At 41.7% G+C, this 21,979-nt stretch overlaps 2 protein-coding genes across 5 annotated transcripts in view; one reads left to right on the top strand and one right to left on the bottom strand.

The window, feature by feature from the left end:
* igf2bp3 (insulin-like growth factor 2 mRNA binding protein 3) overlaps positions 1-8,381 on the top strand; it is a 158,815-nt gene extending 150,434 nt beyond the window's left edge. For all 4 annotated transcript variants that reach the window (XM_041185117.1, XM_041185120.1, XM_041185118.1 and 1 more), the window contains one exon: positions 5,894-8,381. In XM_041185117.1, coding sequence (XP_041041051.1) covers positions 5,894-5,992 — 99 coding nt within the window. In that variant the 3' untranslated portion in view covers positions 5,993-8,381. The remainder of the gene's footprint in view (positions 1-5,893) is intronic.
* A 904-nt stretch (positions 8,382-9,285) lies between these two features.
* Positions 9,286-21,079, bottom strand: malsu1 (mitochondrial assembly of ribosomal large subunit 1). Its single transcript, XM_041185121.1, has 4 exons — positions 20,803-21,079; positions 16,628-16,809; positions 12,423-12,504; positions 9,286-9,935 (listed from the first exon to the last, which is right to left on the bottom strand). The coding sequence occupies exons 1-4, from the start codon at positions 21,077-21,079 to the stop codon at positions 9,751-9,753; spliced, it is 726 nt and encodes a 241-aa protein (XP_041041055.1). The 3' UTR covers positions 9,286-9,750.
* Positions 21,080-21,979: the final 900 nt, after the last annotated feature.

The following is a 21,979-nucleotide window of genomic DNA, read 5'->3' as shown; positions in this document are numbered from 1 at the left end:
ACGTGTCTCATCTCAAATAGGTACCAGCTCTCACATTTGAGTATATTCTGGATCTCATCATGTCCTGTCTTCTCTATCCTTAAATGGAACAGTGTTAAAACTGTTTGTTTCTTCCTTTTTCATGCTAAACACTTGCGGCGGAATTTTCCATCCCGGCTGACGTCAGGCGTGTGAGCGGATAATATGGCAAGAAGGCCAAAAATTGGTTTCACAACATTGTGAAAATAGTCTGTGATCATCTGCTCAGCTCATAAATGGTGGGGAACATCAGGAAACTCATTGTAATACATCTGCATATCATTATAAGGCCAGCCGACTGAAATCATCCCCTCACTGGAGCATCCACTGAAACAGCTTGCTAAACCTGGCCATGGAGCAGTCACTGATGGAAGTGCTCACAGCCCCTTGCAATGTCGTCATCCTAGTTTGGACCAGTTTCCCCCATGGTTCAAGCCAACAGTGCAACCTTGCAGTGCGGGTTAGGAGAATGTCTGCGCCTGAGCTGAGAACACAGCATGTAGTCCAATGGGCAAAGCTGCTGCCAATCAGTCAGGTGGAGTGGAGTGGAGGTGCGTGGGGTTTTGGGCAGCCATGCAGTGCATTAAACTCTGGCCATCCGTGTGGTGGCCAGCACTCAAGCTAATCCACACGTCTCTCTCTTTCATCCTGCAGAAGGAGTATATCAGGATCGTGGAGCCTGGTGAACTAACTGTATGCTTCGTGGCTTACAGAGCACAAAAAAGACAGAAGAGAGTGACTGAGGCTCCTGGCTGCGCACATGGAGGAGCAGCAACCCCAGGAGGAAGAGGCGGCTGGTGCACCCACACATGCCACTGAAGAGCCATAGCTATCGGTGGTCGGTGCCAAATAGACCCAAGGTCTGTAGATGCCGCCTTTCATTCCTGCAGAAGACTGAGAACTGGTGTCACCAAAGACTGCATATGTCTAGGGAACTGGTCAGCCGTATCTGCCAGTTACTGCAGGATTTGGCGACATGGAGGACATCCACTGCCTGTGACTGTGAAATTGACTGCAGTGCTCAATTTTTACGCCAGTGGCTCCTTTCAGAGCTCCACAGGTGGCCTCTGGAATATCACAAGCCTCCACCCACAAATTCATCCAGTGAGGTCATGGATGTCATCATCACGAGGATACAGAACTTTGTGCATTTCAATCAGAACCAGGAGAGCCAGGATGCAATAGCAATTGGATTTGCCCAGATCTCTGGGTTTCCCACAGGTGCAGGGTGCGATTGACTGCACTCACATGGTGCTCAGATCTCTGTCGCAACACGCGGTCAACTTTGTCAACTGCAAGGGCTTCCGTTGGCTGAATGTGCAGTTAGTGTGCGACCACCACAAACGCATCCTGCAGGTCAGTGCATGGTTTCCAGGAAGTGTCTAAGACTCCTACATTCTCAGTCACTTGCAGGTCCCTGACATCTTCCAGGGTCCACGCAGGTTACAGGGATGGCTCCTCGGGGACAAGGGCTATCCACAGAGATCGTGGCCTCAGACAGCATCAGAGCAAAGGTGTAACAAGTTTTATATTGCAACTCACAATGTGGTAGAGCAGGTCATCAAGGTGCTGAAAATGAGGTTCCAGTGCCTGGACCAGTCTGATGGCGTCCTGAAATATAGTCCACGGAGGGTGTTTCGCATTGTCGTCACCTGCTGCACCCTTTACAGCCTAGCGCTGCAGTGGGGAGAGGAGATGGCTGAGGAGATGCAGGAGCTGGAGGTCTCCTCTGATGAGGAGGATGTTGACAGGGATGAGGGTGAGGAGGTCCTGTAAGGTGACAATGTTGGTGATGAGGCTCTCGTACTAGCCAGATGAGGCAGGTACACTCGTGAGGCCCTCACAATACTGGATTTGTGGAGGATGATGACGACATGCAGTGAGGAGACCCCATAGATTCTCACATTGCACCTATGAACATTTGACCCCAGTGTGGCTAATGGCAGCACACAAACCCTCTGTGATAAGGCTCCCATCAAGGAGACGCAATGGAGGCCCTAATAGTTGCTCAATTGCAGGAGGATGATGACTATATGCAGTGTGGACAATCCGTTGATCTTCACATAGCCTCTGAGAATGTCTGACTTCTGTCTGGCTGAGGGCAGCTCGCTTGCGCTCCATGATCAGGGTCATATCATGGAGAGACAGCCATGAAACTGTAAAAGCACCTGTCCCCTTCAGGAGAACAGTGTCACAGGTCACATGCTGAAGAGATGGGAGCCAGTCCCGTTTTAAAGGTGCAGAGAGCACATCGAATGATGGAACGCTGTGATGCCTGCCCGCTACATTCTGGCAGCAATGACCAGCACCGTCAAGGTGCAGGCATCAGTAATGTGTCCAGGGAGTGAGAGGCTGGACCGTCACTGGTCTGCAGGCTGTCCGAATCACAGGGATGAGGCTCTGGACTGAGACACCTGCCTTTTTCTTGTGCAGAAAAGTTTCCCAACTGAGTGACATGAACACTGCTCAAGAGAACAAGGAGCCACAGGCAGGGTGACATTTTTGGGAATTTATTGACAATAGTGAACGTTATGTACAAGTGATTAATACCCGCGCCCAGACTGTGCAATTGCTGGCACTCTCGAGGCCTTCCGTGCTCAGTGGGGACTGAGGTGTTTTATTTACCTTTTTAATCACATTTTGGTTTAAAGTTTGTAAGTTTCCTTTAAACTTTGTCCTTAGTTTTACAGCTGACCTGACTTAGGGGCTGTGCTTGATTTATCCCTTATTTTGTTAATTTAGTTTAATTGTTTTAATCTAAAAGAGTTACATCTTCTTAACCTTCCTAACGCTGTTACATCTTGATGCTCTGGAGGTCCCTGGTCTGATTTCGGAGTCCTGCTCTAAGGCCTCCTCAACCTGTGGAGCTGCTGGGGTCACAGCAAGAGGGGATTCTGGTAGCCGGGCGCTTCTGGAGTCAACAGGTGGATGGCCCTGGAGTGTGCACCTGCTGATCCCCCTCCCTTTGAGGGCCCCAGGCCGACTCCTTGAGAAGGGGTAGCTGGGAGTGAGATACAGTTGCCCGGCACCCACCTCGCGTGTACACTGGAGGCCAACTATGGCTTCAATGACGGATAAAAGCAAATTACTGCAGATACTGGAAATCTGAAACAGAAACAGAAAATGCTGGAAAAACTCAGCAAATGTAACAGCATCTGTGGAGAGAAAAACCGAATTAACGTTTCGAGTCCATATGACTCTTTTTAATGATGGAGTTCAGCCCACACAGCAGTGCAGGATCGATGTCCTGGACCAGGTTCCCCATGGCACCGGTGTAGGGTGTGGGTGAGCACTGAGATGGGTCTTCAATGAAGGTGCATTCCGATTCCTCAGATTACTTCGGGGCTTAATTGGAGGCTCTAGGGCTCCATTGGCTGTTTCCCAGATGTGCCTGCAAAAGCAAGGAGAGAGAATTCGTACATGGCAGTGGCCTGTGAAACAGGACACATCATTCAGTCTGGTGTATGTTGCATTGCTGGATCCTCACTGTGGAGCAACGCCAACCTCACCTTCAGCACAGGACTAGTCCAAATCCTCGCCAGGCAGCTGGATGGCTCTGTTTTCAACATCCGCGAGGACTTGGATTTCAAGAATTCCTCCACCAGTCTGCGACCTCTCCATCTTGATGTGTGCCAGCTTGTCCTACATGAATAGAGATGGAGAGGGTGTACGCAGGGTGCCTGCCAGGTCAGTTGATAAGTATGCCTGGCCTGTGTGGGTGGTGAGTGGTCGCGTGGACGGGCTGAGGACAATGATGGTGAGTGTGTACGTGTGAATGGTGATATCCCTTGAACTGGCAGTGAGTGAGGGCCCTGACGGTGTGTGTGTGTGTGTATTTGTTGAGAGTGAGAAGAGTGACTTAACCTGACGGAACCAAGATCATATTGTTTAGCAGATCATCTATTGTACCTTTTTAAGGAATATGATGTGAGATCATATTGGCACTGATCACCGCAGCCACCGCCTCCCAAGCCAGATGCATGATGTTGCTGACCATCCCGCAGCCAGAGCAGGGGTAGAGGACATCACAGCAGACCTCCACTGCGTGCAAAAGGCATTCCAGGGATACGTCTTTTTGCCTTTAGAGGGCATGTCTTCCATGCAGCTGCCGTGAGCTGGAAGCATTGAGGTGTGTGCACGCGGTTGCACTTTAAATATGGCGCCCAGCGTGATGAAGCGGTGAGGTGATGTCCATCGAAACAGCATGTTTCCCTGGAATGCATAATTAATGCTGTAGGTTTGAGAAGTCGCCATTGTGGCCGGCAGGTTAAACTTCCATCTTCCCACCTGCTACTGCACCTAGTGCAAATGTGGGACAATTCTTCCCCTAGTTTCCCTCCGCTCTACTCCTGAGTACCCAAATACGGTAGATTTGATTGCAGCTCCCATATTTGGGGAGTCTATTCTTTCACATCATATTCCTTAAAAAGGTACAATAGATGATCTCTTTCCCTTACCCCACCACCCCCTCCAATTTATCAATAGCCTTTATTCTGTGGCAATGTTTCTGCCTCTGTCTACTTTTATCATTGCTATTATGGTAAGTGCTCCTGAAGTCTCACCTTTTTGATTTTTAAGCTCCAAGCTACTCTGTACTCTGACTGCTCTTCCACCTCTACGGATCCTTATTTTGTTGAGATTTCTCACCAGGCTCTTATTCTAACTCATTTTCCTGAATGTTAAAACTGTAAAACTCCAACCTCCTGTCTGTTCTCTTTCAAACTTCATGCTTTTGAAACCTATGGATGGTATAGTTTAATCACTATTTTTAAGCCACTCTTTCAACAATGGTATTTTGTGTCTCCATCACAATTTCTTATTTTGGAAGAAATTCTGCAAAAAGATGGTTTACAAAGGTTGGGGAAGGGGGTTAGATCAAAGTTTTAAAATTGTGTATTTTTAACCTGAATTTTCATCATTTATAGGTGTAGATTTGTGGAGAGGCTAGAGAAGCTGGGATTGTTCTTAAAGTAGAAGATTAAGAAAGGCATTAAAATCATTAAATGTTTTGATAAAGTAAATAAAGAGAAATTCCTTCCGCTAGCAGAAGGAATGGTAACAAATAAATGTAGATTCGACGTTAAAAAAACAAAAACAAAAATAAAAATACCTGGAAAAATTCAGCAGGTTTGACAGCATCTGCGGAGAGGAATACAGTTAACGTTTCGAATCCGTATGACTCTTCAACAGAACTTCTTCTGTTGAAGAGTCATACAGATTCAAAATGTTAACTGTGTTCCTCTCCACAGATGCTGTTAGACCTGCTGAGTTTTTCCAGGTATTTTTATTTTTGTTTTGGATTTCCAGCATCCGCAGTTTTTTGCTTTTATCATAGATTCGAGGTAATTGGCAAAAGAGTCAAAGGTGAGATGAGAATTTTTTTGTAGAGTTAGCATCATTATTTGGAATGTGTTGCCTAAAAGGGTCATGGAAGCAGATTCAAAAGTAACATTCAAAAGTGAATTGGATAAATATGTGGAGGAAAGAAAATTGTGTGGCTATAGAGAAAGAGATAGAGATTGGGATTAACTGGATATACAAATATGACCGGCCAAATGGCCTTGTTCTATGATTTACAACATTTTAAAATATGACTTGAAGGTGAATTTATATTTTATTTATGCTCCAAATCATCTATTGATTAGGTGGAAGAATGTACTAGAAATTTTGTATATAATTAAGGTTTCAATATGTCTGTTTATACATTAGTTCACAGATCTTTCGTTATTAGCCTTAACTTTGATTTTTACTCATTCCTTTTAGGGTGGGAGAATTCAACTTGCACATTCTACTTTGATTAAATGAGGCTTGAGTGCAGTGCAAAATTTGTGAAAATTGCTTACAAAAATTAACTAACTTCTCTGTTGACATGCAGCTTGCTCAGCGAAAAATTCAAGACATTTTGATTCAAGTAAAAAGACAACAACAACAGAAAACAGTGCAGAGTGGACAGCCCCAACCACGAAGAAAGTAAAAGGTTCAGGATCTCCAATCTACCACAGAGACAGATGCCAGACCAAAGAGAGAGAGAGACTGTGTAATCACAGGCAGTTAAACCTGTCGCTAATAAAGAAGCATATGTTCCACCTTCCCCAGTCACCTTTATTGAGGACTAGGCAATCTATGAACTCTGTCTTTGTGCGAATGTATTCTTTAGGCGTTCAAGAAGAAACCTTGTGAAACCCAGCTTTAAATAAGGCCCTTTCACTTCCCTTCTTTTGTTCGAATTTCAAAACTTTATTGCCTTGTTAGCTTTCCCAAAATTCTTAGATCTGTTGGGTTTAATGAAGCTTTCTCTTCTAATTTTTCACTGATTACAAAAAGGCATTGCTCTTATAGTTCGAATCATTATGAAACCTTGAGATTTTTTTGGGGAGGGACTAAGGGAGTTGGCAAGATTGAGGCATCTGTCCCAACATGCAAAATGGCTTTTTTAAATTGGGTTGTTTTACAAAGATTACTAGAATACTGCCATTAGAACCTAAGGGAAGTGTTGAATGGTGTTGGCCAGGCATGAATTGATCATGTATTTTACTAAACTACCTCAGGCATTTAGTACCTCAATTGTTCCTTTTTTCTGCTTATTTTGTATACTTTATAAAAGTAATAGTCAAGCATTTTATTTTTTTAATAAAAAAAAGTAAAATTTGATCAGCTAAAAGCCAGGAGCACTACAGAGAAAAATACAGATGTAAATGTGTTGCTTCTAGCTGCTGGCTGATGGGAGTATTCGATAAATGATACTTGCCTCAGTTTTCCTGAGGTCCACAACACCATCATTTGATCAAAATTCTGTGAATGTTTGAGACGCCGAATGATGCCAATATATACTAATAGCAGCAATGCCATTTTTTTTCTTCTTAAGATAGGATGAAAGTGTTTATTTCCTATTTTTGATTGATGGTACTTTTGGGAACAAAACAAGGAAGTGATGGCAAGAGGCTGGGGTTGGGGAAAGAGGCTGCAAAATGGATTAGCTTTTAGTATAACTGGGTAATTTTAAATGCATGGACCCTTGGTGCCTTTGACCATCACTGCATCTTGATGCATAATGACAGTGTTTGGACTTGGCCATTTTGTTCAAAGAGCAAGTTTCATCTTCAATTACTGGTAGAGCTATTAGATCTGTCTGGGTGCATTTTGGCAGACTTTGCTAGAGTGGACTCTGAATTTATTGAACCACACATTTTGATCACCATAATGGGGAGAAAAAGTCAAATGCTGTTTGCTCATTCTAAAGTTGTTGAAAAATAAGAGTTTACATATGCAGCTACTGTAGTGGGCTACACTAAGTCATGGGAGACGCTGTTAGTTTGAACGCCGTCTTTCCTCTGAGCTTAATCAAAATGCAGCAGGGTTTATGCACATTCTACAGATAACCAGTATAGCAATAAATGCATTAATGGCCAGATTGATAGCCACAAGATACTTTTGTTCTCCCCTCCTTCTCCCACCGAATGTAGTCTGAACAGAATAAGCTAAAATAATTAATTTGTGGTAAAGTTGAAATACTCCAGTCAATTTCCTGAGTGCACCCAATTTCCATCTACCTCAGTGCTTTAAATGAAGGCAGTGCATATTTAGTGCATAAACACTGCTGTGTGTGTGTGTGTGTGTGGTCTGAGCAGAGCCATGCTATTACCTCTGAACCTTTTTTGTGATTTTTTTTTTGTGCATGAGATGATCAGAATCATCATGCTGCACTGAAATAGAGGGGCACAACTTGGCAAAACCATTTACTTCATCAATTTTTGATCTACCTCTTAGATACATTTGAATTAGAGGCATTTCTGCATAGGATAGGTTGATAATTTTTCCCAAAGATCATTTTTTGTACAGGTTAGACAATTTAAAAATGGTCTGGTGTGTTTTTGCCTACATATATTCATTACTAATTAAAAATTCTCAAAGCTTATGTTGTAGCTTTAGCAAAATGGATTAATTCTCATTCTTTTGACAGAGTGACTTCTCCATGTAGAGTTAGAAATGTTTTCTTACATTGATAAAATTACTGAACTACAGAAGGTCATTTAATAGCTTAAATGAATTGACGTGAGGCTGAAAGGTCGGAGCCCACTTTTTTGTTGCAAGTAACATTTGATAAAATTGATTTACCATGTTTTTTGGTTTAATTGCTGCATTTACATTGCCTGATCTGCTGCTGTTATATCATTAATTTTCTGGTCTATATAGCAAGATTGGTAATTTGGAAATATTGGCATTTAGTTGAAGGTAGTTCTGTAAACGGAAGTGATACCAGCAAAAATAATTTGGCTCACTTCCCTTTCATTTAAATACTGTGCCCCCAATGCAGCCCCACTTGTCAAATGCCTCTGTATGAAATAAAAGAATTTAGCTCCTAAGTGATTGTCTTCAAGATATTCAGCAAAATTGCATTTTCTCATTACAGTACTTGAAATAAGTATATTAGATGGTAGTTTCATTGCTGTGGCTTGGCAATTGTTTATAAACACATGACAAACTAACAATTTCATGTATAACCCCTTGACACAATTAATATTCATGGAAGAGGCGCAAACACTAAGCTATTCATTTTGAAACAGCTCGACATGAAAGATCAATCAAAATTAAGAAAATCTTTTGCTTTTAAAGACACAAGCCAATTTTGAACAAACTTTCCTTACTACAACTTACCTTTAACATAGTAAGACAGCAATCCGTTAAACATTGGTTCTCTCCCTTTGGGACCTTTAGGGCATGAGCTCAGAATTTACTTGCTCACTTTCAAGACCATGTTATCTATCTTGCAAAACACATCTTAAAGAAAATTCCATTTTTTGTAGCTTGTACAATTTGTTAATTCTGTTTAGAAATTTCATGCATTTTTTTTTAAATTTGTAAAATCCCAAATGTTACAAAAATATAAATTCCATTTAAGGGAGAATTGGCTGAAGCAAGCTTTGAATGTAGGAAGAAGCAATGTAATTAATGTTTCAACAGGTTCAATAAATTAGTTATTGTTTTTACACAAGGGAGCGTATGGAGAGTGCTCCCATATTCCCTCCAGTTAACCCAGGCAAGTCTATTGCATGTCATCTAGTTCTAATCTTGACCTTATAGCTGCTGTTCAGAGATTGCCCACTAGCTTTCACACCATGTGATGAATTCCCATTTTCAACTTATATGGAGGACCCAGAGTCTTACTGTAATGGGGGTGTGGTGAAACATTGTTGTCTGCCCTTGAGTTTCTTTTCCAATACAATCATTGACTATGTCAAATGCCATTTTTCAGTGCAATTTTAAAGGTTAACTTGTTTTAACTTTTTATTTGTAACAGAAGCTTCAACTCCTTTTAGTATAATTCACTGCTTATATACTTCAAAAGTTCAAAACATATAGCTTATGCATTACAATTTCTAGTATACAAGCCTGCCAGGGTATTAGCTCCTCCATAAACACATTCAACACCTGGGGAACGATATGAAACACATCCAACCAGAATGCAGCAACATTAGTTTCATCTGTGACATGCAGTCATTTCAATTTTTTGAAATGCATGATCAGAACGTCAACTGCTACAACTGTACAGCATGTGCTTAATTTCTACAAGCTGGAGGTCATTCAATAGAACTACTTTCTGAACCTTATACTTAACGTGATCGATCTCCTTTCTCTCTACTAATTCCTCTGCTTATTCATTGCTTTAAATGAGCTCTGATACATTATGAACCGGTATTTGTGTAATTTCATTTTCAATATTATGTGAATCCCTCAAGACAGTCCTTTGAAATCACTTTTTTGGTCCATGTCATCAGTTGGTCCGTATACAAAATCTGTTGGAAGAATTTCTGCAGGTATCTTAGCAAACTGATCATCATGGGTACGCAAGGTCCAAAGCTTCTCCAGTTCATAGATCTCCCTTGTTTCAGGTAGCATGAAATGTACTACAATGTTACCTTGAGAGAAGAAAATAATCTTAGTGACAACAAATAAACAAATGCCTGTTCAAAAGCATTTGATTGAGTAATGATCTTCTCCAGCCACAGTGTTTTAAAAAATGTAATTTTCATCCAATCATAAATGTTCCCCAGCTGTTTCTTACCCACATCCCTCAAAAAAACACTTTGCACCAACCACAAAGTCTATAACTTGGGACTGGGTTTGTATGTAGGGCAGACTAGTTCAGTATCAGATAAAAACAAAAAAACTGCGGATGCTGGAAATCCAAAACAAAAACAGAATTACCTGGAAAAACTCAGCAGGTCTGGCAGCATCGGCGGAGAAGAAAAGAGTTGACGTTTCGAGTCCTCATGACGAAGGGTCATGAGGACTCGAAACATCAACTCTTTTCTTCTCCGCCGATGCTGCCAGACCTGCTGAGTTTTTCCAGGTAATTCTGTTTTTGTTTTAGTTCAGTATCAGGCTCCCTTACCTTAAAGAATTTTCTAATGCTGCCCTCTGGTGGAATGTAAAGTCTCAAACTCTCAATGTTAGTGTAATCATTAGGCTACTGCACCTGCATCAAAAACTGAGTCCAAAGAATGACAACCCTAACAGACTAGTTGGGATAAGTTAACTTAGCAGATATAAGACATTAACATCAGAACTTCCTGGTCAATTGCTAAGTCACCTTTTAAAATTAATTTATGGGATGTGGGCATCACTGGCTAGGCCAGCCATTTTTGCCCATCCCTAATTGCCCTTTAAGGTGGTGGTGAGCTGCTGTGTTGAACCGCTCCATTACCTGTGGTGCAGGTACACCCACAGTGCTGTTAGGGAGGGAATTCCAGGATTTTGACCCAGCGACAGTGAAGGAACTGTTGATATATTGCCAAGTCAGGATGGTGAGTGGCTTGGTGTTCCCATGTGTCTGCTGCCCTTGTCCTTCTAGATAGTGGAGGTCGTGGGTTTGGAAGGTGCTGGCTAAGGAGCCTTGGTGAGTTTTTGCTGTGAAATTTCCAGATGGTACACACTGCTGCTGTTCATCGGTGGTGGAGGGAGAGAATGTTTGTGGATGTGGTGCTTATCAAGCGGGCTGCTTTGTCCTGAATGGTGTCAAGCTTTTTGAGTGTTGTGGGAGCTGCACTCATCTAGGCAAGTGGAGAGTATTCCTTCACACTCCACACTTGTGCATTGTAGATGGTGAATAGGCTTTGGGGAGTCAGGAGAGTTACTCGGCACAGGATTCCTTGCCTCTTACCTGCTCTTGTAGCCAAAGTATTTATGTGTCTAGTCCAGTTCTGTTTCTGGTTAATGTGCAGCTCCCACAACACTCAAAAACCCCTGAGGATGTTAGAGAGATTCAGCGATGGTAACGCCATTGAATGTCATGAGAAGATGGTTAGATTCTCTCTCTTTGAAGATGGTCATTGCTTGGCACTCGTTTTAGTGAAAATGTTACTTGCCACTTGTCAGCCCAAGCCTGGATATTGTCCAGGTCTCGCTGCATTTGGACATGGATTGCTACAGTATCTGAGGAGTCGTAAATGGTGCTGAACATTGTGCAATCTTCAGCACACATCCCCACTTCTGACCTTATGGTGGAAGGAAGGTCATTGATGAAACAGCTGAAAATGGTTGGGCCTAGGACACTATCCTGAGTAACTCCTGCAGTGATTCATGGAACTAGTGTACACATTAAAGTGTCCAGTTCGTAGCTTAAACCAAGCCTGTAATTCATCTGTCTTATAAACAAAAACTGACCACACTGAACCCCTTCAGCACAGAACACTGGAATTACTTCCAGGTACCCATTATTTTGCTCTAGTCTCTTGGTAATTTCTGCCCAGGGGCTAGATTGAGCCCACACTTATCTACATATTCTGCTTCATTCAGATATCGATATCCAAACTTAAGTACTGCAGTGTTAATTTCATTAGAACACACAACTGAAATATAATACAAGAATTAGGAGCAGGCCATTTAATAAGATCATAGCTATCTGATTGTGGCCTCAACTCCACTTTTCTGTCTGCTCCGCATAACCCTTGACTCCCTTGTTGATCAAAAATCAAGGTCAGCCTTGAATATATTCAATGACTCCATTGCTCTCTGGGGAAGAGATTTTCAGGGACTAACAACCCTTAGAGAAAAAACAATTCTCCTTGTCTTAAATGGAGGACCCCTAGTTCTAGACTCCCCCACAAGGGTAAATATCCTCTCACCATTCACCCCATCAAGTCCCCTCAAGATCTTATGTTTTAGTAAGTTCATCTCTCATTCTTCTCGATAGGTATAGGGTCAACCTTTCTTCAAAAGATAACCCCTTCATCTCAGAATTGGTCTAGTGAAACATCTCTGGACTGAACATTAACTCTGTTTCTCTCTCCACAGGTGTGATCTGAACTGCTGAGTGTATTCAGGATCTTTTCTGATTTCCACCTGCTGTGTTTTGCTTTTGCCAATTAAATAAAATGTTTTGTTACAGATTCAACTGAACTTACCAAAATCTATGCACTTCCAATCATCTGTATCTTTCCCTTCAATGTGGACATGAGCAGTCTGCCCTCCCTTCAAGTGTTTATGCTGCAGAATAAATCATTAAATATTAACAGTGCTGATTTAAGTTCAGTAATTTCATTGATTTTAAGGTGACCAGTTTTATACAATTTAGCAAAAATAATTCAAAATTTAATCTCCTTGCTCTTCCTGATATATATTAATGATCTAGACATTGGTGTAAGGGCACAATTTCAAAATTTGCAAATGATATGAAACTTGGAAGCATTGTGAAAGGTGAGGAAGATAGTGTAGACCTCAAAAGGACAGACAAGTGGCAGATAACATTCATTGTGCAGAAATGTGATGTGATTAATTTTGGTTGCAAGAATATGGAATAGGAATATGAAATAAAGGGTACAACTCTAAAGGGGGTGCAGGAGCAGAGGGACCTGGGTGTATATATGCATGTCATTGAAGGTGGCAGGACAGGTTGAGAGCACAGTTAATAAAGCATACAGTATCCTAGACTTTAATAATAGGAGCATAAGGGTACAAGAGCAAGGGGTTGTGTTGATTTTGTATAAGACACTGGTCTGAGCTAGAATATTGCATCCAGTTCTGGGTGCCACACTATGATGTGAAGGCATTGGAGAGCATGCAGAAAAGATTCACCAGGATGATTTTAGGGATGAGGAACTTCAGTTATGAAGATAGATTGGAGAATTTGGGACTGTTTTCCTTGGAGAGAAGACAGGAGATTTGATAGAGGTATTCAAAATCATAAACAACCTGGACAAGGTAGATGGGGAGAAACACTTGTGAAAGGATCAAGAATTTGAGGGCACAGATTTAAAGTAATTGGGAAAAGAAGCAAAAGTGAGACCAAAAATGTTTTCACGCAGTGAGTGGCTACGGTCTGGAATGCACTGCCTGGGAATGTGATGGAGGCCAGTTCAATTGAGACATTCAAAAGGGAATTAGACTATTGTCTGAAAAATAATAATGTGCAGGGTATGGGGAGAAGGCAGGGGAATGGCACTGTCAAGAAGATATAATAATTCTCAATGATACTGGAATTTAAAATTAACATTAAAACTGTAAAATAGAGTAATGGTGCCTGTGTGTGTGAGAGAGAGAGATTTAATTGATTTAGAGGCAGCTAGTCTGGGTGCTTTGATCTAAGAGGAGGGGATAGGTTTGAAATGTTAATTAGATAAACATGGGGAAGTTTAGAAACATAGGTGTCAAGGGAACATTTGCATTTTAAAAGAAACCAGAATAGATTGTTTTCAAAGGAGGGATGAAATATCACCTAGCCAGGTGAAGTTTAGAAACAGTATGTTTATTTTTCCCAAAGATTACTGGTAAAACTTAGTGCTATGAGAGGGTTTTATCTTAAAGGAGATAAAGTCCAAAGATATAGTAAAACAATGGGCATTTGCATTCAAAGAGGAAGATACATATAAAGAAGGAGCAAGGGGTGTGTGTAAGGGAAGGCATTTTTAAGATCTTACAAGTATGAAAAGCCTTCAGCATCTATGCCTCAAGCTGCTGTCTTCAAAGGACTGCAGTTAAGAAAACTCACTTGGAAGTCAACTTGTTTAGGATATCATGTTTCTTTGCCTGGGTCTTTTAAAATCTGTCTTACTGTTGCCTTAATGAAGGTGTAACTGGGAGTTAGATTGAGTTGGGGATTTAGAAGTTATCAGTAGTAATTTATAGATCTATTTATATATTTAAAATCATTTCTCTTTTTAAATGTTTAATCTAGTTTTATAAAAACTATAAGACTTGGTGGTCATATTACTACTGAATTCAAGGCACCCACCTCGAAATTTATACAAATTGAAAATTAGTTGTGACAGTTGTTTCAAGTTTCCCTCTGGGATTTGAACAGTTTGGCATTTACCATCTGCTGTGTCATAACAGTCAGAATTGCTCATTCGGAAAGCCAGTGTAGATACAACAGGCTAAATGTCCTCCTGCGCTGTAACAATTGTTCTGATTCCAAAACAGCAGCTTGTGGGAACTCTTGCATGTAAAACAGTGACCATGTTTACCTAAAATTGATTGCACTTCAAAACAATTCAATGTATGTGAAGTGTGTTGGGATATTTCTTACATTTTTAAACACTTTTGTAATATTTTACAGGTTTGATATATGTATGTGCCCTTTAGCTCCATGAACATTATAAATTTAATTCTCTGCCCCATTTCCACTTTGACCATGGCCACCTCCACTGTTCCATTGAAGCTTACTGTAAACTTGAAGATCAGCACCTCATTTTTCTTACACACTTCACAGCAATCCAGACTCCACACATATTAACAATTGACCTCTTCCTCCTGCCCCATTTTTTTTGGATGACAGCTGTTGATGATTCTGCTGTTCCCATTTACATCTCCTCCAGATCCATCTTTTGTTTCTTTACTTGTCCCATTAACATCTCTTTTTCCTGCACCTGCATCTCTTTTGCTGTTTAAACTGAGGCCACCTGTTTCAGTCCTCAGTTACACACCAGCTTCAGGGTTGAGGCAAAGCAGAAACCTCTTGGCTACAATGCTAAAGTTGATACGTAAACACACTTAAGCTGCTTCAAAAATGGTAACTTTGGAAGTCTCCTCGATTCAGCCAAAAACCAATGAACAGACTCTTTCTATTCCTATTTTCTTTTTGAAATTTGGATGCTCAACATTAGCCAAAGGTTTGCAACAGAACTGTTCCTTCAAATGTCAGTTAATTAAACCAAGATGGGGAAGGTATGATTTGATCATTACAACTAAGCTTAAAAAGAACTATTTTAGTTTCCGTTAAAAGTCAGGAACATGAAATATTCCTTCGTGTCCACAAATTAATTTGCTACAAAACACCATTCCTCTCTTCTGGGACAGAATCTTTGGGTCGGCAAGTGAGGGCGGGGCCCGCTCGCCAATGTGTAAAATGATGCACAGTGACATCATCGCGCATCATTCAGATATTCAGTTCAGCAGGCGCACACTGGAGTCGGCTGTGTTGTCAAAGGCCTATTAAGGCCATTTAAGTAGTAATTAAACTAATTAACTGAGCTGCCCGTCCAACCTTAAGGTTGGCGGGCAGGCGAAGAGCTCAGGCGGTCATCGTATTCATCATGAAACCTCATCCATGGGTGGGATGAGGTTTCATGAAGGTTTTTTTAAGTTTAATAAAAATTTACAATAAAATTCATTGACATGTCCCAGCTCATGTGTGACACTGTCACATGAGGGAGACATTTATTAAATTTTTGTTTCTTTATTAAAATTTTCAAAAATAAAACTGACCTCCTTGAGGCAGCTCTTTGCCTCAGGGAGATTTCTGCACTCTTTCTCGCACATGCATGAAGGAGTGCAGGCCCCGACTCAGCCTACATCCCCCGCCTGCACAGGGAGTGCACAGTGCCTCCGGGTGCACGTCACGCTGGGTGGGCCTTAATTGGCCTGCCCATGTAAAATGTCATTGTGCAGCCAATCGCGGGTGGCAATTGCTAAGCACCCGCTTCTGTCCAACCCCCTCTCCACCCCCCGGACGGGGAGAAAATTCTCCCCCTGGTGTACTCATCTACTAGAAATTCTACAATCTTTCTCTAAGCTCTCATACTAATTTAGTTATGTATCTTTTCAAAAAAATCTACTTGTTTTTGTACTTTTATAACCTTACTGAATAGTCAACCATCAAAGGCTCTGGAAACTTTGTTTTCCTTAACTCTCTCATATGACCAACACAAAGCCTAAGGCCTACACACAGAGCACTGCATCTCCAAGGTACATTTAATTCACCACTATTAAATCACAACACTGTGAGTCATAATGCTTGAAAGGTCAAGTGTATATTATCCTGTGTACTGCATACATTTTAATAAGAATGATCAAGATTGTGATCTAATCCTGGGATATAGATTGGTGTTATAATTTATGGCAAGTTTTAGTGCCTTTCCTGCAAATTAAATAAGTAATTTGCAAAATAGATTCAGCTTTTTAAAAAGTGTATTTTTAATTTATTGTCCAAGAAGTTGACTATTTGGTTTAACTTCTAGATCTAACACAATAGCCTCAATATTACAGAAAGTGAGCGTTCATTGATCTGCTTTCCCAATCATAAAACAATCTTGGGATGAGGGCTTAAGCTTTTGGGTGTTCTAATTATCAAGTCAAATAGCAACAACTTAATTTACACAAATACACCACTTACCACTTTGACTGCATATTGTGCCATTGCTTGTAAATGCCTTGAAGAAGTTCCACTCACAATGATAAAATAATCAGTGTACTTTATTTCCATGGGCAGTTTAATAACGCATATATCTTTAGCATTCTCCTGGCGTAACAAAACCACCAAAACATCAATGTTAAAAACTGGCTGGGGAATGGAACCTAATGGAAAGCAGAATACACCTGTTTAGTTTATTACACGCTACTTCCTAGAAACATTGCTTGGAAATAGCTTAATCCGCTCTAGCAGAATTTATTAAATGCTTTCATAAGCACTATACATTTTCTAGTAACTAACTTGGTAGATACTGCAATTTAGCAAATTTTACTCTCAAGGAGCAAAATCAGAAAACTCAGCAAGGCTTCTGACCAAGAAGATTGAGCAAAGCCAAACAGCCTCCATCACAGAGTGCCTACTTCCACCTCTGATTTATTGTCCATCTCAGACCCTGTGCTGCTGAAACTCATCTATGCCTATTCTCACCTCCAGATTTGACTAATTCTGTGTCCTCCTGTCTAACCTTCCTTTTCGTATCCTCCATAAACTTCAGCTCATCCAGAACTCTGCCTTTACACTAGCTTGTACCAAGTTCTGAAGAAAAGTAATATTGGACTCGAAACATAAACTATGTTTCTCCATAGATGCTGCCAGACCCACTGAGCTTTTCCAGCACTTTTCTGTTTTTATTTCTGTACCAAGTCCTGTTCACCTAATCCTCATTGTCTTCTGATCCCACAACACTTCCAATTTAAAATTCTCATCCTTATGTTTAAATCCCTTTGTGGCCTCATTGTCCTGATGTTTGTAAAGCCCTCGACCTACAATCCTCCAAGAACTCGTTCTTTCAACTCTGGTCACTTGTCCACCCCACTCACTTTGTCTTACCATTAACAGCTGGCAGCTGCTTGGGTCTTAAACTCTGGAATTCACTTCCCCAACCTCTCATCTTTAGGATATTGCGTAAAGCATGTGGTCCTTCAATCGGAATTTAGGGAGCTAGGTAGAAAATTAGCAAGCAGGACCTCTAAAGTAGTATTCTCCCAGATTACTCCCAGTGTCACGTGCAAGTGAGTACAGAAATAGGAAGGTAAGACAGATGAATGCGTGGCTGGAAAGATGGTGCAGGAGGGAGGGCTTTAGATTCCTAGGACACTGGGACTGGCTCTGGCGGAGATGGCATCGAGACAGGCCAGACAGGTTGCATCCGCACAGAGCCCTGACTGTGGGTCATTTTGTTAGTGCTGTTGGGGAAGGTTTAAGCCAACTCATCAGGGGTGTGGGAATGAGGAGAGAATATTAAAAAGTAATACCAGAGTGCATGGAATGTTGGCAGAGGCAGACAGCACTAAAATAGAGAATAGTAAGTTAATAGATGGAGTCTGAGTAAGGGAGCAAGTAATTAAGTCTAATTCAGGGTTACACTGCATGTTTGTGAATGCACGGAGTATAGTTAATAAAATTGGGGAGTTACAGGCACAGATTGCCTTGTAGGATTATGATGATGTGGCGATAACGGAGACCTGGTTTAAGGAAGGGCAGATCTGGGTGTTAAATATTCCCGGTTACAGAGTGTTCAGGAAAGGGAAAAAAGGAGGGGTGGCGCTTTTGGTTGAGTATTGCAGTACTGGAGAAAGAGGCTGTGTCAGGATTCAAGGACAGAATTTATTTGGCTAGAGCTAAGAAATAAGGATACAATTACATTGCTCGGTGTAAATGTAGACTACCAGCTAGTGGGAAGGATATAGAGAACAAATCTGCAAAGAAAAGAAGTGTAAACATTGTAGTTATTATGGGGGACTTTAATTACCCGCATATAGACTGGGATAGTGGCAATGTAAGGGGCAGTGAGGGACAAGCATTCCTAGATAGTGTTCAGGAGAATTTCCGACAGCAGTATGTGTCCAGTCCAACAAGAAAGGAGGCATTGCTGGACCTGGTTCTTGAGAATGAGGTGGGCCAAGTAGATCAAGTGACAGTGGGGGAACATTTAGGGACAGTGATCATTGTATCATAAGGTTTAGGATTAGGTGGAAAAGGATATAAGTCAACCCAGAATAAGAATAATGAACTGGCACAGAGCAGACTTCAATGGGGCACCTTCAAAAAGGAGATAGTTTGGGCACAGTCAAGGTATATTCCATTGATAGGGAAAGGTAGGACAAACAAATCCAGAGCTCCCTGGATGACAAAGGAGATAGAAATTAAGTTAAAGAAAAAGTGCGCTTATGACGGGTGTCAGGTAGCAAATAGAATTGAGAACTAAACCAAATATAGGAAGTTCAGAAGGTATGCGAAAAAGCAAATATGAGAAGCAAAGAGGGATTATGAAAAAGACTGGCAGCTAACGTAAAAGGAAATCCCAAAGTATTCTATAAACACAGCAATAGTAAATAGTGGTAAAAGGATTATGGCTGTCTTTACCTACGAGATAGATGCTGCCCAGGCCACGGTGACAGAGGAGGAAACTCAGTCACTAGAAGGGTTTAAAATTGATGAGGAGATATTAGATAAGCTGTCGGTACTGAAAGTTGATAAGACATCTGGACCAGATGAGATGCATCCAAAAATATTGAAGGAAGTGACAGTGGAAGTCGCAGAGACACTGGCAATAATCTTTCAATGTTCCCTGGATTCGTGGGAGGTGCCGGAGGACTGGAGAATTGCAAACATTACGCCCTTGTTCAAAAAAGGTTGCAAAGATCTGCCCTGCAATTACAGACCAGTTAATTTAACTTCGGTGGTGGGGAAACTTCTAGAAACAATTATTCGGGATATAATTAATAGATGGAAAAATTCGGACTGATTCAGAAGAGTCAACATGGATTTGTTAAAGGATAATCGCGTCTAACTAATTTGGAGTTTTTTTGAAGAGGTAATAGAGATGGTTGATGAGTGCAAGGCCATTGATGTGGTGTACATGGACTTCCAAAAGGCATTCGATACAGTGTAACACACACAGACTTGAGGAAAGTGATAGGTCATGGAAAAAAACAGACAGTAGCCACATGGATACAAAATTGGATGAGAGATAGGAACAGAGAATAATGGTTAATGGGAATTTTTCGGGCTGAAAGAAGGTTTGTAATGGAGTTCCCCAGAGGTCGGGATTGGGACCCTTGCTCTTCTTGATGCATGTAAATGATCTAGATTTTGGTGTGCAGGAGACACAATTTCAAAGTTTGCAGACAGCACAAAACTTGGGAGAATTGTAAACTGTAGGGAGGATAGTGTAGAACTTCAAAAGGACATTGACATCTTGGTAGAGTGGGCAGATGAAGTTCAGTGTGGAGAAGTGAGAGGTGATACATTTTGATAGAAAGAACATGGAAAGACAGTATAAAATAAAGGATACTATTCTAAAGGGTGTGCAAGAGCAGAAAGACCTGGGTATATATGTACATAAGTCATTAAGGATGGCAGGACAGGTAGAGAGAGCTGTTTCTAAGGCATGCTGTATTCTAGGCTTCATTAAAATGGGCACAGAGTACAAGAGCAGGGAGGTTATGATAAACTTATGTAAGACACTGGTTAGACCTCAGCTGGAGTATTGTGTACAGTTCTAGGCACCACACTATAGGAAGGATGTGAACACATTGGAGAGAGTGCAGAAGAGATTTATGAGAATGGTTCCAGGGATGAGACACTTCAGTTATGAGGAAGATTGGAGAAGTTGGGACTGTTTTCCTTGGAGAGAAGGCTGCGAGGAGACTTGATAGAAGTTTACAAAATCGAGGGGCCTGGACAGAGTCAATAGGGAGAAACTGTTCCCGCTCGTAAAAAGATTGAGAACCAGAGGGTACAGTGTTTTGCAAAAGGAGCAAATGTGAGGTGAGAATAAACTTTTTCGTACAGCGATTAGTTAGGGTTTGGAATACACTGCCTGGAAGTGTGGTGGAGGCAGGGTCAAGTGAGGCATTCAAGAGGGCATTGGATGATTATCTAAAGAGAAACAATGTGCAAGGTTGTGGGGGAAAGGCAGGAGATTGGTACTAAGTTAAAATGCTCAAGATACGATGGGCCAAATGACGACCTTCTACACTGTAACAATTGTGATTCTGGGAGTGAATAGCCATTAGCCGTCTGTCAGTTCCGACACTTTTTCCAAACTCCTATGAGCCGGCTAACTTATATACTTGATAATGTCTGCAGTTTACCCAGCTCCGCAGTCGCGTTGCTCTCCCAGTGTTCGCTGGCGTTGCGGCTCCCCGCCGGAGGCCCTCGCGCCGACAAAGCCGGGAGATCCGCGCGCAGCAGCGCGAGCCGAGCCCGGGGATCCGGGCGGAACAGCGCGAGCCGAGCCCGGGAATCCGGGCGGAACAGCCCACTCCGCGTGATACAGCGAGCAGTAAGAGTCGACATTATCTTCCTCATCGCCTGGCAGCCTGTAAGACAACGGAAGAATCCCCGCCCCGCGATTAAACCGTCCACCATCGGCACTGCAGGAAAGATATGACAACTCGCAGGAAACGCCGCACAGGTTGCAAACCAGAAATTAAATCCGACTGGTAAACATTGCGAGTAAGAACCGTTCCCACATGAATTATTAGCGTCCGACTAACTGAATTGCTACATTTGAGGACGTGAGTGAACTGTATAAGTACAATAAGTGAAGCAGTTTGCAAACCTATTTTGTAAGGGGAGTTTATTTTAAAGAACATATATTAAGCAGGAGGAAGTTTTTTTTAAATTCACGGGATATGGGTGTTATGAGCAAGTTCAGCATTTATTGTCCAAATCTAACTACCCTTGAGAAGGTAGTGAGCCACCTTCTGAATTACAACTGTGTGCCTTACTGGCGCAAGAGTCAACTATTACACTAACTCGTCATATTGTAATTGCAACCAGTGAGTTCCTACATGTTCCTCAGCTTTGCACTGCAGAGAAATTTATATGCTGCACCAACTCCACCCCGCTGTTTCCCAAACAACCATCAGTACTGTTGACTAACTGTAACGATTAGAAAATTTAAAGTGTTATTGTTGTAAAGGTTGTTTGCTGGACACATATCTAAGGTACTGCCAAATTTGGGTTCCAGCTCCTTCTAGACTCTACCACACACACAGTTTACTATCACGTGACTGTCTACATCATACAATGGGGGGTACTGTTCTCTAGTCCCACTTTAACCCTTGTTCTGCCAAGCACCCTTATACTGCACCTCCCCCAAGTCCTTACTCAAATACATTTATAATACAATCTTTACTTGCTACCCCACCAGACCCCCCCACCCCAACCCCTCCCAAGATAAACCCGGACTGACAACAATTCTTCCAGATCTCTTTCTGCCACGTTTGGAGGAATGGTAGTCTCGGTTGCTTTGGGTTGATTTTG

Source organism: Carcharodon carcharias, chromosome 3 (assembly GCF_017639515.1).
Source record: "Carcharodon carcharias isolate sCarCar2 chromosome 3, sCarCar2.pri, whole genome shotgun sequence".
Classification (NCBI taxonomy): domain Eukaryota; kingdom Metazoa; phylum Chordata; class Chondrichthyes; order Lamniformes; family Lamnidae; genus Carcharodon; species Carcharodon carcharias.
This window is presented reverse-complemented; position numbering and strand designations above follow the sequence as displayed.

Excerpts from the sequence above, each read along its gene's own strand:
- malsu1 (XM_041185121.1), bottom strand. The coding sequence starts at position 21,079 with ATGGTGGACGGTTTAATCGCGGGGCGGGGATTCTTCCGTTGTCTTACA. Across the intron at positions 16,810-20,802 it reads CAACGCGACTGCGGAGCTGG|GTTCCATTCCCCAGCCAGTT; the intron begins GTAAACTGCAGA and ends GCTTTCCATTAG. Across the intron at positions 12,505-16,627 it reads CACAATATGCAGTCAAAGTG|CATAAACACTTGAAGGGAGG; the intron begins GTAAGTGGTGTA and ends TTTATTCTGCAG.